The 17,211-nt window shown below is 35.5% G+C and overlaps 1 protein-coding gene across 1 annotated transcript in view; it reads left to right on the forward strand.

Annotated features, from left to right (window-relative positions):
• Positions 1-17,205, forward strand: part of LOC133642889 (sterol regulatory element-binding protein 1-like) — a 65,072-nt gene extending 47,867 nt beyond the window's left edge. The window contains exons 15-19 of the mRNA XM_062037302.1: positions 5,273-5,405; positions 5,487-5,652; positions 9,116-9,334; positions 11,958-12,069; positions 16,868-17,205. Coding sequence (XP_061893286.1) covers positions 5,273-5,405; positions 5,487-5,652; positions 9,116-9,334; positions 11,958-12,069; positions 16,868-17,088 — 851 coding nt within the window. The 3' untranslated portion in view covers positions 17,089-17,205. The remainder of the gene's footprint in view (positions 1-5,272; positions 5,406-5,486; positions 5,653-9,115; positions 9,335-11,957; positions 12,070-16,867) is intronic.
• The last annotated feature ends 6 nt before the right edge of the window (positions 17,206-17,211 follow it).

Below are 17,211 nucleotides of genomic sequence, written 5' to 3' on the forward strand. Positions count from 1 at the left end.
AAAAAAATTCTTGAATAAAAAAGAAAGTAAAACAATATAAAAACAGTTGCATAGAAACTAGTAATTAATGAAAATTTGTAAAATTAACTGTTAAAGGTTAGTACTATTAGTGGACCAGCAGCACGCACAATCATGTGTGCTTACGGACTGTATCCCTTGCAGACTGTATTGATGTATATTGATATATAATGTAGGAAGCAGAATATTAATAACAGAAAGAAACAACCCTTTTGTGTGAATGAGTGTAAATGGGGGAGGGAGGTTTTTTGGGTCGGTGCACTAATTGTAAGTGTATCTTGTGTTTTTTATGTGGATTTAATTTAAAAAAAAAAACAAAAAAAAACAAAAACGATACTGATAATAAAAAAAAACCGATACCGATAATTTCCGCTATTACATTTTAACGCATTTATCGGCAGACCGATATTATCGGACATCTCTACTAAAAACTAGTTTATTGTTCTTAATGGAAAGGCAACAAGGCAAGCGCTTGTTACTCTCGGGGTCTCCTAGCCGCTCAGGCAAATCATATGGTCTAAAAATGCATTTTTCCATGGATAACATGACATCATCGCGCCAAGTGCGTGCTCTTTCAGTCAATTAGTGCGCATATATACAAAAATTGTAATTGTCATTTTGAAGAATTTATCTGAATGTGCATGAACTATTTCTGTTCAAAATAGTTTAAAATGTTAAACGTTTGAATATTAGCTGTCAGTTTACTGTACTGTGCCAACTGTACTACTATATGAGTACGTGTTTTCTATTGTTTCATTGAAAATAAAACAGCAAAGTCCATTTGGCTGTCATCTGTTTTAATTATGAGACACGATTGTGTCAAAGTCATGATTTTTTTTTTCATGCTTGAAGTAAGAAATTATTACTTTAAAAAAAGTAGTTTTATACTTGTGAGTGTTGATGACACAGCTTTGCAACAGTTGATATTCTAGTTTCAAGCATGTTTTACTCAATATAGGTCATCAAATCTCAGCTACAAGCTGTAATATCTTACTGACATCATTTAGTACAGGGGTCGGCAACCCGCGGCTCTAGAGCCGCATGCGGCTCTTTAGCGCCGCCCTAGTGGCTCTCTGGAGATTTTTCAACAATGTATGAAAAATCGAAAAAGATGAGGGGAAAAAAATATATTTTTTGTTTTAATATGGTTTCTGTAGGAGGACAAAGATGACACAAACCTCCCTTATTGTTATAAATCACATTGTTTATATTTAACATGCTTCACTGATTCGAGTATTTGGCGAGCGCCGTTTTGTCCTACTAATTTTGGCGGTCCTTGAACTCATCGTAGTTTGTTTACATGTATAACTTTCTCCGACTTTCTAGGACGTGTTTTATGCCACTTCTTTTTCCGTCTCATTTTGTCCACCAAACTTTTAACATTGTGCATAAATGCACAAAGGTGAGTTTTGTTGATGTAATTGACTTGTGTGTAGTGCTAATCAGACATATTTGGTCACTGCATGACTGCAAGCTAATCGATGCTAACATGCTATTTAGGCTATCTATATGTACATATTGCATCATTATGCCTCGTTTGTAGCTATATTTGAGGTCATTTAGCTTCCTTTAAGTCATCATTCAATGTATATCTCATGATACACTATCTGTGTGTAATATGGCTTTTAATTTTTTGCGGCTCCAGACAGATTTGTTTTTGTATTTTTGGTCCAATATGGCTCTTTCAACATTTTGGGTTGCCGACCCCTGATTTAGGACCAAAACACTTAAAACAAGTAAAACACTCTAACATAACATCTGCTTAGTGAGAAGAATTATCTTATCAGACAGAAAATACCGTATTTCCTTGAATTGGTGCAGGGAATATAGTATTCGCACGTCTAGAATTACTGCCGGGTCAAACTCGTTTCTCAAAATAATTAACGCATGCTTGGCCTTATCGCCGGTTTATTATTGAAGCTGGATCAAATTCGTTTCGCAAAATATTAATTTTATTATCGCATGTCTATAATTTTCGCCGGGTCAAACTCGTTTCGCAAAAATATTTAGCATATGGCTAGAACTTCCACCGGGTCAAATTCGTTACGTCACGAGTGACGCATCTGTCCTCCTTTTCAAAATGGAGGAAGCTGATTTCAGTAGTTTACAATCGCACAAAGGAAAAAAGATAAAGAGCTTTTCAGTAGGATTTAAGGTTCAAGCTATTGAATACCGGTACAGTATGCTAAAGAGAACAGTAAGCAGCTATGTTTTATTAATATACCGTAGCTGCGTGTGTGAAATACTGTATAAGTCATTAAATCACTCCCGCCTCCTGGTGGTAGAGGGCGCTGCCGCGCTAGTGATCCTTCTTGCGACTTCCTGTACTGCAGAAGAAGTGAACACACGCAGCAAGAGATTTATTTTTTCCCTCTGCCTGAACTTCTAACATGGAGGATCACATACAGGTATCTAAAATAAAACAGTTTTCTAAACTGGACTTTCAATCGAAGCAGGAGGTAATAATTAAAGGAATATCTCCATCGAAACAGAGACTTTTAAAACTGAAGAAAGAAAAGAAGGAAGACTTCTATAAACAAGTTATCGATGCTTTTGGTCAGAAGGAGCTGCAAATGGACTCCATTTATAAGTACAGGTAAGACCATAATAACGTTTTTGTTAATTAAATGTGCTTTTCATGATGGTATGCTTACATCACACTCAAAGCGCACGCCTAAATTTTATGGATTCCTTTTGGTAAACGCCGGAGTGAGAAGAGGTTTTAAAATAATTACCGCATGCACGGCCATCCCGCCGGTTTCCGGTAAACGCAGGTGTGACAGGAGGTTTTAAATTAATTAACGCCCCTGCGGCTATTCAAGGAAATACGGTAAGCAAATATCACCCTTATTTGAGATATTTAATCTTACTTAGATTTCAGTTTTTGCAGTGTAGTGCACGCTCACACCGGCCAAGTAAAAACTGCTAACAATAAAAAACTAAAGGAAAATAATTTTTGTGCTCGTGTCTGTGAATTGACATTTTTTTGAATAGTCTGAGAGTTTCGGAGGTCCTTCATTGTCTTGTGTCCCAGTTGTGCCTTCTCCTTAGTTGTAGTATGTGTCTGCTTCGGGATCCCCCCCCCCCCCTCCAAAAAAAAAGCTCCTACCTTGTAGAACAGGGGTCACCAACGCGGTGCCCGCGGGCACCAGGTAGCCCGTAAGGACCAGATGAGTAGCCCGCTGGCCTGTTCTAAAAATAGCTCAAATAGCAGCATTTACCAGTGAGCTGCCTCTATTTTTTAAATTTTATTTATTTACTAGCAAGCTGGTCTCGCTTTGCCCGACATTTTTCATTCTAAGAGAGACAAAACTCAAATAGAATTTGAAAATCCAAGAAAATATTTTAAAGACTTGGTCTTCACTTGTTTAAATAAATTCATTCATTTTTTTACTTTGCTTCTTATAACTTTCAGAAAGACAATTTTAGAGAAAAAATACAACCTTAAAAATGATTTTAGAATTTTTAAACACATATACCTTTTTACCTTTTAAATTCCTTCCTCTTCTTTCCTGACAATTTAAATCAATGTTCAAGTAAATTTATTTTTTTTATTGTAAAGAATAATAAATACATTTTAATTTAATTCTTCATTTTAGCTTCTGTTTTTTCGACGAAGAATATTTGTGAAATATTTCTTCAAACTTATTATGATTAAAATACAAAAAAATTATTCTGGCAAATCTAGAAAATCTGTAGAATCAAATTTAAATCTTATTTCAAAGTCTTTTGAAATTCTTTTAAAATTTTTGTTCTGGAAAATCTAGAAGAAATAATGATTTGTCTTTGTTAGAAATATAGCTTGGTCCAATTTGTTATATATTCTAACAAAGTGCAGATTGGATTTTAACCTTTTTAAAACATGTCATCAAAATTCTAAAATTAATCTTAATCAGGAAAAATTACTAATGATGTTCCATAAATTATTTTTTAAATTTTTTCAAAAAGATTCGAATTAGCTAGTTTTTCTCTTCTTTTTTTCGGTTGAATTTTAAAGAGTCGAAATTGAAGATGAACTATGTTTCAAAATGTAATTGTCATTTTTTTCGTGTTTTCTCCTCTTTTAAACCGTTCAATTAAGTGTAAATATCATTAATTATTAATAATAACATAGCGTTAAAGGTAAATTGAGCAAATTGGCTATTTCTGGCAATTTATTTAAGTGTGTATCAAACTGGTAGCCCTTCGCATTAATCAGTACCCAAGAAGTAGCTCTTGCTTTCAAAAAGGTTGGTGACCCCTGCTGTAGGAGGTCCTAAAAAAGCTTGTTGCAATAGAAGCACCCTTTGCCGATAAAATCCTCAATCAATCAATCAATGTTTATTCATATAGCCCTAAATCACAAGTGTCTCAAAGGGCTGCACAAGCCACAACGACATCCTCGGTTCAGAGCCCACATCAGGGCAAGGAAAAACTCAACCCAGTGGGATGAATGACATCCCTGGACTCATGTGTCCAGGGACATATTTCCTAAGTTTATTTATATAATATACATTTAAAAAAAACAAAAGAAGATTTTGTGATGCTAAAAAAATATCGATGTAATCATAGTAGTATTGACTAGATACGCTTCTGTAATTGGTGTTTTTACAGTGGATGTCAGGTGTAGATCCACCAATGGCGTTTGTTTACATTGTGACACCGGTGAGCTATTCCTTGTCCTGCAGTGATAATGATACTTGTAAGAAACGTACTTTATTTGTCGCCATGGGAGTGAGGATTAGTGATTTAGAAGTAGCTAAAACAAGGGTGTACTCCCGCCTTCAGCCTGAATGCAGCTGAGAAAGGCTCCAGAACCCCACCGTAACCCCGAAAGGGACAAGCGGTAGAAAATGAATGAATGGATGGATGGATGGATAAAACACTGCCGACTGCGGATGGACTTTAGCCATGTCTTAAAGCACCTCTTCCCGAGGGTGTTTCAGTGTTATAACTTCACCTTTATCTTTACTTTTTAAGCCAAAATGCGTTCATTCTTCCTTTTCTGTCTGCTTGTAAGTACTCTGTGATTGTGCACTGCCGAACATGCTCCTCTGCTCGTAACCCAGCAATGTCATGACGTGACGACGACGAGGGTGTGGGAGGCCGGTACTTTTTAGAGGTGGTATAGTATCGAATATGATTCATTAGTATTGATGTACTATACTAATGCCGGTATACCGTACAACCACATTGAACAGTGTAGAAAAATCTGGTAACAGTGTGTTTGCTCTTATGGTCTTCACTTTTTGAATGCTTTCCTCCCGTCTTCTAGGATGTGACCCCCACTCCAAGTGGTGGTCCTCTGTCACCGTGGTGATCATCAACTGGCTCCAAGGCGACGACACGGCTGCAGAGAGGCTGTATCCGACTGTGGAGCACCTGCCGCGCACCTTGCAGAATGTGGAGTAAGTCGTAGCTTCCTTGTATCCCCCTCCTTACCCCCCCCTCCCACGTGCACGCTGACCTGCATCCCGCACCTGTCTCAGGAGCCTCCTGCCCAAGGCCTGTCTCAACACCTTCCGAGCCGTGCGGGCTCTGTTGTCCAAGCCGGAGAACTGCCAGCTGAGTCTGAGTCACAGTGACAAGGCCAGCGCCTTACTCCGAGACAGTCTCAACCTGGGCCCGCACTCTCACAGCTGCAGTTTAGACAAGGTACACAACACACCAGCACACGTTTGTTTCCCCATAAAAGTTGTTGTTGCTTAGCACTCCTTTGTGGGCACTCAAAATGCGATAAAACACGCCCGAGCACGCATCTGTTGCGTTGTAACAGATGCGTGTGCATTACACTGCAAAAAGTCAGTGTTCAAAAACAAGGGAAAAAAATACAAAAATTAGAGGTATTTTACTTGAACTAAGCACAATTATCTGCCAATAGAACAAGAAAATGTGGCTTGTCAAGACTTTCCAAAACAAGTAAAATTAGCTAACTTCAATGAACCCAAAAATACCTTAAAATAGGTATATTCTCACTAATAACAAGTGCACTTTTCTTGGTAGAAAAAACAAATATGAGACCTTTTTGCTCAATGTGTTGAAAAAATATTCTTAAATGAAGTAAATGCTAGTGCCATTATCTTGACATAATGATATGCACTCGGCATTACATTTCTTGAAACCAGCAAACTTATACTAAAAACTAGTTTATTGTTCTTAATGGAAAGGCAACAAGGCAAGCGCTTGTTACTCTCGGGGTCTCCTAGCCGCTCAGGCAAATCATATTGTCTAAAAATGCATTTTTCCATCGATAACATGACATCATCGCACCAAGTGCGTGCTCTTTCAGTCAATTAGTGTGCAAGGAATATATATGTGTATATATATATATATATATATATGTATATATATATATATATGTGTGTATATATATATATATATATATATATATATATATATATATATATATATATATATATATATATATATATATATATATATATGTATATATATATATATATATATATATATATATATATATATATATATATATGTATATATATATGTATATATATATATATATATATATATATGTATATATATATATATATATGTATATATATATATGTATATATATATATGTATATATATATATATATATATATATATGTATATATATATATATATATATATATATATATATATATATATATGTATATATATATATACATATATATATATATATACATATATATATATATATATATATGTATATATATATATATATATATATGTATATATATATATATATATATATATATATATATGTATATATATGTGTATATATATATATATATATATATATATATATATATATATGTATATATATATATATATATATATGTATATATATATATATATATATATATATATATATATGTATATATATGTGTATATATATATATATATATATATATATATATATATGTGTATGTATATATATATATGTGTATGTATATATATATATATATATATATATATATATATATATATATATATATATATATATATATATATATATATATATATATATATATATATATATATATATATATATATATACACATTAGGGCTGCAACAACTAATCGATTAAATCGATTAAAATCGGTTATAAAAATGGTTGGCGATTAATTTAGTCATCGATTCGTTGGATCTATGCTATGCGCATGCGCAGAGGCTACGTTTTTTTTTTTTAAACCTTTATTTATAAACTGCAACATATACAAACAGCTGAGAAACAATAATCAAAATAATAGGGGTGTAACGGTACGTGTATTTGTATCGAACCGTTTCGGTACGGGGGTTTCGTTTTGGTGCGGAAGTGTACCGAACGAGTTCCCACACGGACATATTAAGTAGCGTAACGCACGTTGTGTAAAGAATAATCAAAATGCGGGACATTTGATTTTTTTTGTTTTGCTTAGTTGTTGTTTTTTTTGTTGTTTTTTTTTTTTTTTTTTTTTTTTTTTGCTCCATGCTTTTTTAACCTGTAAAGCACTTTGGTGCAATCTAAAAAGTTGTTGAAAATGTGCTATATAAATAAAGTTGACTTGTCTTGACTTGACTTGAGGCATTTAAGAAACTCCGCCCTGACAGCTCCGCAAAAGAGGACATGTCCGGTGAAAAGAGGACGTATGGTCAGTCTATCCTTGCCCGTTAGCTGCTAGCATGCTAGCAAAAGAGGACTAGCAGCGATCGGTTTCACCGGACGTGAAACCGATTGCTGCTAGCATGCTAGCAGCTAACGGGCAAGGATAGACTGACCATACGTCCTCTTTTCACCGGACATGTCCTCTTTTGCGGAGCTGTCGGGCGGTGTTTCATAAATGCCTCAAATGTCCGGCATTTTGAGTTAGGGTTGCGTGTATTTTCAATGTACGTTCGGGGTTAAGAAGGGGTTAAAAACAAAACAAATTGTGCGTGCAGCAGCATTGGTGAGGGAGGGGCAGAGACAGAGAAAGCGTGAGAGTTGTGATAAACGCGCATGCGTCGTCAGGCTCTGCTTTTTATCGATACATTTATCAGATTTAATGTTTTATTATCTATAGCAGGGTGTCAAAAGTGTGCATTTTTGTAACATTTTCCTTGTTTTATTTGGCAAGTTGAAAGAACATGGCGCCAGTATGCTGTTTTTTTTTTTCAATAAAATACTGGAAAGGATAGAAATGTAGTTTGTCTCTTTTATCCGATTATTAATCGATTAATCGAAGTAATAATCGACAGATTAATCGATTATCAAATTAATCGTTAGTTGCAGCCCTAATATATATATATATATATATTTGTGCATGAACTATTTCTGTTCAAAATTGTTTGAAATGTCACATGTTAAATGTTTAAATATTAGTTTACTGTACTGTGCCAACTGTACTACCATATGAGTACGTGTTTTCTATTGTTTCATTGAAAATACAACAGCAAAGTCCATTTGGCTGTCATCTGTTTTAATTATGAGACACAATTGTGTCAAAGTCATGATTTTTTTTTTTTCATGCTTGAAATAAGAAATGATGACTTTAAAAAAGTAGTTTTATACTTGTGAGTGTTGATGACACAGCTTTGCAACAGTTGATATTCTAGTTTCAAGCATGTTTTACTCAATATAGGTCATAACATCTCAGCAACAAACTGTAATATCTTACTGACATCATTTAGGACCAAAACCCTTAAAACAAGTAAAACACTCTAACATAAAATCTGCTTAGTGAGAAGAATGATCTTATCAGACAGAAAATAAGCAAATATCACCCTTATTTGAGATATCTCACTTAGATTTCAGTTTTTGCAGTGCACTCGTCACACAGGCAAGTCTTGTGTGCTTCCGTCAGGGCAGCTGTGGCTATGAAAGTAGCTTACCACCACCAGGTGTGAATGAATGATGGGTTCTACATGTAAAGCGCTATATAAATCCCAGGTATTTTTATTATTATTATTTCTGGCCTGAGCTGTGGTGCATTGTAGTTGCATTGCATGTGTTGCCAGGTGAGTGCAATGTTCCTGCAGTGCAACACAGAGCTGAGCCTCCAACAACAATTCTATACTTCCATGTTATGTTTGGAACCACATCTGCCTGCTTTTGGGTTTTTTTCATGTTTAACCCTTGCAAATCCATCACCAGGTGGTCCAATTACTGCTGTGCGACCTGCTGTTGGTGATGAGGACCAACGTGTGGCGTCTTCAGCAGCAGGGGCCCAACACCGCCGGACTGGGATCGGCGGGCCCCGGCACAGGCCCCAATGGGGTCCACCAGGCCTCGCCGCCTGAGCTCCAAGGCTTTCAGCAAGATCTGAGCTCGCTACGCAAGCTGGCTCAGAGCTTCAGGCCGGCCATGCGAAGAGTATGTAGATGCTCTTTATGGTTTCGTTGTTTCTTTGTTGTGTGTTAATTAGACGGATTATTCGAAAACTATTTGATGAATCTTGCATGAATCCTACTGACAAAATTCATAGGAATACAGTCGTGGTCAAAAGTTTACATACACTTGTAAAGAACATAATGTCATGGCTGTCTTGAGTTTCCAATCATTTCTATGACTCTTATTTTTTTGTGATAGAGCAGGGGTCACCAACCTTTTTGAAACCAAGAGCTACTTCTTGGGTACTGATTAATGCGAAGGGCTACCAGTTTGATACACACTTAAATAAATGGCCAGAAATAGCCAATTTGCTCAATTTACCTTTAACTCTATGTTATTATTAATAATTAATGATATTTACACTTAATTGAACGGTTTAAAAGAGGAGAAAACACAAAAAAAATGACAATTAAATTTTGAAACATAGTTTATCTTCAATTTCGACTCTTTAAAATTCAACCGAAAAAAAGAAGAGAAAAACTAGCTCATTTGAATCTTTTTGAAAAAATTTAAAAAATAATTTATGGAACATCATTAGTAATTTTTCCTGATTAAGATTAATTTTAGAATTTTGATGACATGTTTTGAAAAGGTTAAAATCCAATCTGCACTTTGTTAGAATATATAACAAATTGGACCAAGCTATATTTCTAACAAAGACAAATCATTATTTCTTCTAGATTTTCCAGAACAAAAATTTTAAAAGAATTTCAAAAGACTTTGAAGTAAGATTTAAATTTGATTCTACAGATTTTCTAGATTTGCCAGAATAATTTTTTTGTATTTTAATCATAATAAGTTTGAAGAAATATTTCACAAATATTTTTCGTCGAAAAAACAGAAGCTAAAATGAACAATTCAATTAAAATGTATTTATTATTCTTTACAATAAAAACAATAAATTTACCTGAACATTGATTTAAATTGTCAGGAAAGAAGAGGAAGGAATTTAAAAGGTAAAAAGGTATATGTGTTTAAAAATCCTAAAATCATTTTTAAGGTTGTATTTTTTCTCTAAAATTGTCTTTCTGAAAGTTATAAGAAGCAAAGTAAAAAAATTAATGAATTTATTTAAACAAGTGAAGACCAAGTATTTAAAATATTTTCTTGGATTTTCAAATTCTATTTGAGTTTTGTCTCTCTTAGAATTAAAAATGTCGGGCAAAGCGAGACCAGCTTGCTAGTAAATAAATACAATTTAAAAAATAGAGGCAGCTCACTGGTAAGTGCTGCTATTTGAGCTGTTTTTAGAACAGGCCAGCGGGCTACTCATCTGGTCCTTACGGGCTACCTGGTGCCCGCGGGCACCGCGTTGGTGACCCCTGTTCTAGCCTGATTTAGCCATTACTTTACCACTTTTGACGTGTGTTAGTTAAAGTTAAAGTACCAATGATTGTCACACACACACACTAGGTGTGGAGAAATGTGTCCTCTGCATTTGACCCATCCCCTTGTTCACCCCGTGGGAGGTGAGGGGAGCAGTGAGCGGCAGCGGTGACGCGCCCGGGAATCTTTTGGTGATTTAACCCCCAATTCCAACCCTTGATGTTGAGTGCCAAGCAGGGAGGTAATGGGTTCCATTTTTATAGTCTTTGGTATGACTCGGCCGGGGTTTGAACTCACAACCTACCCATCTCAGGGCGGACACTCTAACCACTAGGCCACTGAGTAGGTTGGGGGTCATTGTCCTGTTGGAACACCCAACTGCGCCCAAGACCCAACCTCCGGGCTGATGATTTTAGTGGTTTTGCTGCCAATGGAACTGGTGCTTTACAGAGAGTAAATGGGACAATGAAAAAAGGAGGAGTACCTCCAAATTCTTCAGCCCGGAGGTTGGGTCTTGGGCACAGTTGGGTGTTCCAACAGGACAATGACCCCCAAACACACGTCAAAAGTGGTAAAGGAATGGCTAAATCAGGCTAGAGTGAAGGTTTTAGAATGGACCTTCCCAAAGTCCTGACTGGACAATGCTGAAGAAACAAGTCCATGTCAGGAAAACCAACACATTTAGCTGAACTGCACCAATTTTGTCAAGAGGAGTGGTCAAAAATTCCAGCAGAAGCTTGTGGATGGCTACCAAAAGTGCCTTATTGCAGTGAAACTTGCCAAGGGACATGTAAGCAAATATTAACATTGCTGTATGTATACTTTTGACCCTCACATTTTCAGTAGACCCATAATAAATTCATAAAAGAAGCAAACTTCATGAATGTTTTTTGTGTGACCAACAAGTATGTGCTCCAATCACTACATCACCAAAAAATAAGAGTTGTAGAAATGATTGCAAACTCAAGACAGCCATGACATTATGTTCTTTACAAGTGTACGTACACTTTTGACCACCACTGTATGTACCAAGTGACTATGAAGATGTTTAGAATGTTATCGCTGCATTTTCTGCCGCCGCTATAAAAAGTGAGCGTTTTGGGGCGATGGCTGACACATCACCCTTCACGGTGTGTAGACTTTGTCCTCGCAGCTTCAAATTTAGCTTTGTGAGTTTGAGGCCAGGCCACACACACACACACACACCTAAAGCGGAATGTGTTGCTATGACTCATCACTCTCATCCCTCCTCATTTCTCATCCCTCTCTCTTGTTGCAGTTGTTCCTTCACGAAGCCACAGCCAGGCTGATGGCGGGTGCAAGCCCCACACGCACGCATCAGCTCCTAGACCGCTCGCTGCGGCGCCGGGCGACACCCGGAGCCAAGACAGGTAATCCTCCATGCACACAATACCAGGGCTAGGTGATATATTGAGAAGAGATGTCCGATAATATCGGCCTGCCGATATTATCGGACGATAAATGCTTTAAAATGTAATATCGGAAATTATCGGTATCGTTTTTTTTATTATCAGTATCGTTTTTTTTAATTTTATTTAAAAAAAATTTTTTTTTTATTAAATCAACATAAAAAACACAAGATACACTTACAATTAGTGCACCAACCCAAAAAAACCTCCCTCCCCCATTTACACTCATTCACACTCAAGGGTTGTTTCTTTCTGTTATTAATATTGTGGTTCCTACATTATATATCAGTATATATCAATACAGTCTGCAAGGGATACAGTCCGTAAGCACACATGATTGTGCGTGCTGCTGGTCCACTAATAGTACTAACCTTTAACACTTCATTTTACTCATTTTCATTAATTACTAGTTTCTATGTAACTGTTTTTATATTGTTTTACTTTCTTTTGTATTCAAGAAAATGTTTTTAATTTATTTATCTTATTTTTTTAATTTTTTTTTAAAGGACCTTATCTTAACCATACCTGGTTGTCCAAATTAGGCATAATAATGTGTTAATTCCACGACTGAATATATCGGTATCGGTTGATATCGGTATCGGTAATTAAAGAGTTGGACAATATCGGATATTGGCAAAAAGCCATTATCGGACATCCCTAATATCGAGTTTGTAAGATATATGAATTAAGAAAATATCGTAATATCAATATAATTTATTTCACGTTAAAATGACCAAACACCGCTTATTTGTTGTGCTAGAATAGAATAGAATGGACTTTATCGTCATTATATTTGCATGTAACGAGATTAAGGACTCCAATTTAAGGTGCGGTAGTGGGAACAAATATGGGATAAAAATAAATTACACAAGAGGTAATAAAGATAAAACTAAGACTTTAAATAAACAGACTACTATCCAATAAAAATAATAAGCAATCCTGTACAACAGTGGTCCCCAACCTTTTTGTAGCTGCGGACCGGTGAACGCTTGAAAATTTGTCCCACGGACCAATGGGGTGGGGGGTTGGGGGGGTGTTACATTAATTACAATTACAATTTTTTTATTTTATTTTTTACATAAAGAAATACAATCATACGGACTGTATCCCTGCAGACTGTATTGATCTATAATGTATATATTGTGTTTTTTATGTTGATTTAATTAAAAAAAAAAAAAAAAATAATATTTTTTTTTTTTTTTTTTTGTACATAAAGAAATACAATCATACGGACTGTATCCCTGCAGACTGTATTGATCTATAATGTATATATTGTGTTTTTTATGTTGATTTAATTTAAAAAAAAAAAAAAAAAAAAAAAAATATTTTTTTTTTATTTTTTTATTTATTTTTTTACATAAAGAAATACAATCATGTGTGCTTACGGACTGTATCCATGCAGACTGTATTGATCTATATTGATATATAATTTATATATTGTGTTTTTTATGTTGATTTAATTTAAAAAAAAAAAAAAAAATTAATTTTTTTTTTTTAATTTCTTGTGCGGCACGGTCCCAATCGGTCCGGGCCGCGGCCCGGTGGTTGGGGACCACTGCTGTACAATATACAAAACACTATACAAAATACTGTACAATATACAGAGCAAGACAAGAGTACCGGAGTAATAAATAACAATCAGTGTCGGATGTATTGCACTCGAAGGGTAATATTGCACAGTAGGGTATTAGGGTAGGATATTGTATTGTTCCTTGTTCTCTCCTTCCTCCTTCCAAGACGTGCTTGCACGTATAAGAACATCCTTGATTGGTTGGTTGTTTGCTATGATGAGTCACGATTGGTTGAGATTAGCGCAAAACATTAGGGACAGGCCAATCAGAGGCAGGATAGGGCGGGAACCAGGAAGGAAAATCACAACAGACATCCCAAATGACGACGAGAGAGTCGGAGAAGTGAAGTGGAAATATTCAAGCGGGTATTTTACTTGAACTAAGCAAAATTATCTGCCAATAGAACAAGAAAATTTGGCTTGTCGAGACTTTCCAAAACAAGTAAAATTAGCTAACCTCAATGAACCCAAAAATACCTTAAAATAATAACAAGTGCACTTTTGTTGGTCGAAAAAAAAGAGACCTTTTTGCTCAATATGTTGGAAAATATTCTTAAATTTAGCAAAGCTAGTGACATTATCTTGACATAATGATATGCACTTGGCATCAATATTTCTTATTTCATGCTTGAAATAAGAAATGATGACTTTAAAAAAGCAGTTTTATACTTGTGAGTGTTGATGACACAGCTTTGCAACAGTTGATATTCTAGTTTCAAGCATGTTTTACTCAATATAGGTCATAACATCTCAGCAACAAGCTGTAATATCTTACTGACATCATTTAGGAGCAAAACCCTTAAAACAAGTAAAACACTCTAACATAAAATCTGCTTAGTGAGAAGAATGATCTTATCAGACAGAAAATAAGCAAATATCACCCTTATTTGAGATATTTCATCTTACTTAGATTTCAGTTTTTGCAGTGTACTCGGGATTTAGGGTTATACATTGCAAAAAGTCAGTGTTCAAAAACAAGAAAAAAAATACAAAAATGAGGGGTATTTTATTTGAACGAAGCAAAATTATCTGCCAATAGAACAAGAAAATTTGGCTTGTCAAGACTTTCCAAAACAAGTAAAATTAGCTAACCTCAATGAACCCCAAAATACCTTAAAATAAGTATATTCTCACTAATAACAAGTGCACTTTTCTTGGTAGAAAAAAAGAGACCTTTTTGCTCAATATGTTGAAAAATATTCTTAAATGAAGTAAATGCTAGTGCCATTATCTTGACATATTGTTGGAGCTCTGTAGCAAGTGACCGTGCAGAAAGTCTTTGCACTATGCGCTTCAGCATCCGCTGACCCCTCTCTGTCAGTTTACGTGGCCTACCACTTGGTGGCTGAGTTGCTGTTGTTCCCAAACTCTTCACTTTTCTTTTAATAAAGTTGACTTTGGAATATTTAGGAGCGAGGACATTTCACGACTGGATTTGTTGCACAGGTGGCATCCTGTGACAGTTCCACGCTGGAAATCACTGAGAGCGGCCCATTCTTTCACAAATGTTTGTAGAAACAGTCTTCTTGCCTAATGCTAGGTTCACACCAACGGCGCTTTGACGGCGCTTTAAAGCGGCGTGCAAAGCGGCGTTAAAGCGTAACAAAGCCTGATTAAAGCGTGAGGGTCCTAATGGATGGTGGGAAAGCTTGTAGTGAAGCGGGACATGCGGCAAGTTCGCCAAAATTTTTTAAACGGTTTAAAAAAATTCTGCGCTCTGTCAAGAATGGAATAAAACGCAGAGAGCGTATCAAAGCATGACAAAGCCTGACAAAGCTCAGCAAAACTTGACTAAAAGCGTAGGAAAGCTTAACAGATCTGAAATGCCTTTAATTAATTTCAACTAGCATAAGAAATGAAATATAGATATTTATTAAGATGACAAAAATAAAAGAAATGAAGATATAGAACATAATATAACGGGAAAAAAAAGAGAAATTGAAAAAATAAATGAATATAAAAAATGGGTGGATAAAACAAATGCCTTTTAATATTTTCAACTAGCATGAAAGATAGATATTTATTAAGATGACAAAAATAAAAGAAATGAAGATATAAAACATAATATAACGGAAAAAAAGAGAAATTTAAAAAAATAAATGAATATAAAAAATGGGTGGATAAAATAAATGCCTTTTAATATTTTCAACTAGCATGAAAGATAGATATTTATTAAGATGACAAAAATAAAAGAAATGAAGATATAAAACAATATAACGGTAAAAAAAGAGAAATTGAAAAAATAGATGAATATAAAAAATGGGTGGATAAAACAAATGCCTTTTAATATTTTCAACTAGCATGAAAGATAGATATTTATTAAGATGACAAAAATAAAAGAAATGAAGATATAAAACATAATATAACGAAAAAAAAATAGAAATTGAAAAAATAGATGAATATAAAAAATGGGTGGATAAAACAAATGCCTTTTAATATTTTCAACTAGCATGAAAGATAGATATTTATTAAGATGACAAAAATAAAAGAAATGAAGATAAAAAAACATAATATAATGGAAAAAAAAGAGAAATTGAAAAAATAGATGAATATAAAAAATGGGTGGATAAAACAAATGCCTTTTAATATTTTCAACTAGCATGAAAGATAGATATTAAGATGACAAAAATAAAAGAAATTAAGATATAAAACATAATATAATAGGGAAAAAAAAGAGAAATTGAAAAAATAAATGAATATAAAAAATGTGTGGAAAAACAGTATACTGAGTTTTTCACATTTGTTTCTTATTTTTGTTGGAGCAATGCACAACAGAGCTTGATAATCGTGTCAGAGCCTGATTTAAAGCGTCAGGATCGCATCAAAGCGTAATCAAGTTCAATAAAGCGTAATAAAACGTGATTTAAAGCTTATCAAAGAGGGATCAAAGCGTGAGGAACGGTAAGAAAGCGGCAACTAATTCGTATCAGAGTGTATCAAAGCATAACATTACTTCAGAAATCGGGATATTTGTGGAAAAATTGACAAAAATGACGGCGCTTTGCTCGCCGCTTGAAAGCGCGGCAAGCGCCGTTGGTGTGGACCAGGCATAGGTGCTGGATTTGATACACCGGGCCAAGTGATTAGAACACCTGATTCTCATCATTTGGATGGGTGGCCAAATACTTTTGGCAATATAGTGTGTAACTGTACATGTAGAACCAAACGGTGTCCTCCTTGCGTCCGCAGAGGAAAGCGAGACCCGTCCAGGCCAGCGGGAGCAGGCGGAGGCGGTGATGCTGGCGTGCCGCTACCTCCCCCCAGCCTTCCTCTCGGCCCCCGGCCAGCGGGTGGGCATGCTGGCCGACGCCGCCCGCACCCTGGAGAAGCTCGGGGACAAGAGGACCCTCCAAGACTGCCAGCAAATGATCATTAAGCTGGGTAGCGGCACCACCGTCGCCAACAGCTAAAGGACGGCAGGCTCTCATACCAAACTGACCACACTGACTCTACCGTACCCCCCACCCCCACAAAGAAGGCACTTGTGTAGGAGCCCTTTACCACAAGAAAAGAACGGTTCTTTGTGAGAGGCC

This window comes from Entelurus aequoreus, linkage group LG25 (assembly GCF_033978785.1).
Source record: "Entelurus aequoreus isolate RoL-2023_Sb linkage group LG25, RoL_Eaeq_v1.1, whole genome shotgun sequence".
Classification (NCBI taxonomy): domain Eukaryota; kingdom Metazoa; phylum Chordata; class Actinopteri; order Syngnathiformes; family Syngnathidae; genus Entelurus; species Entelurus aequoreus.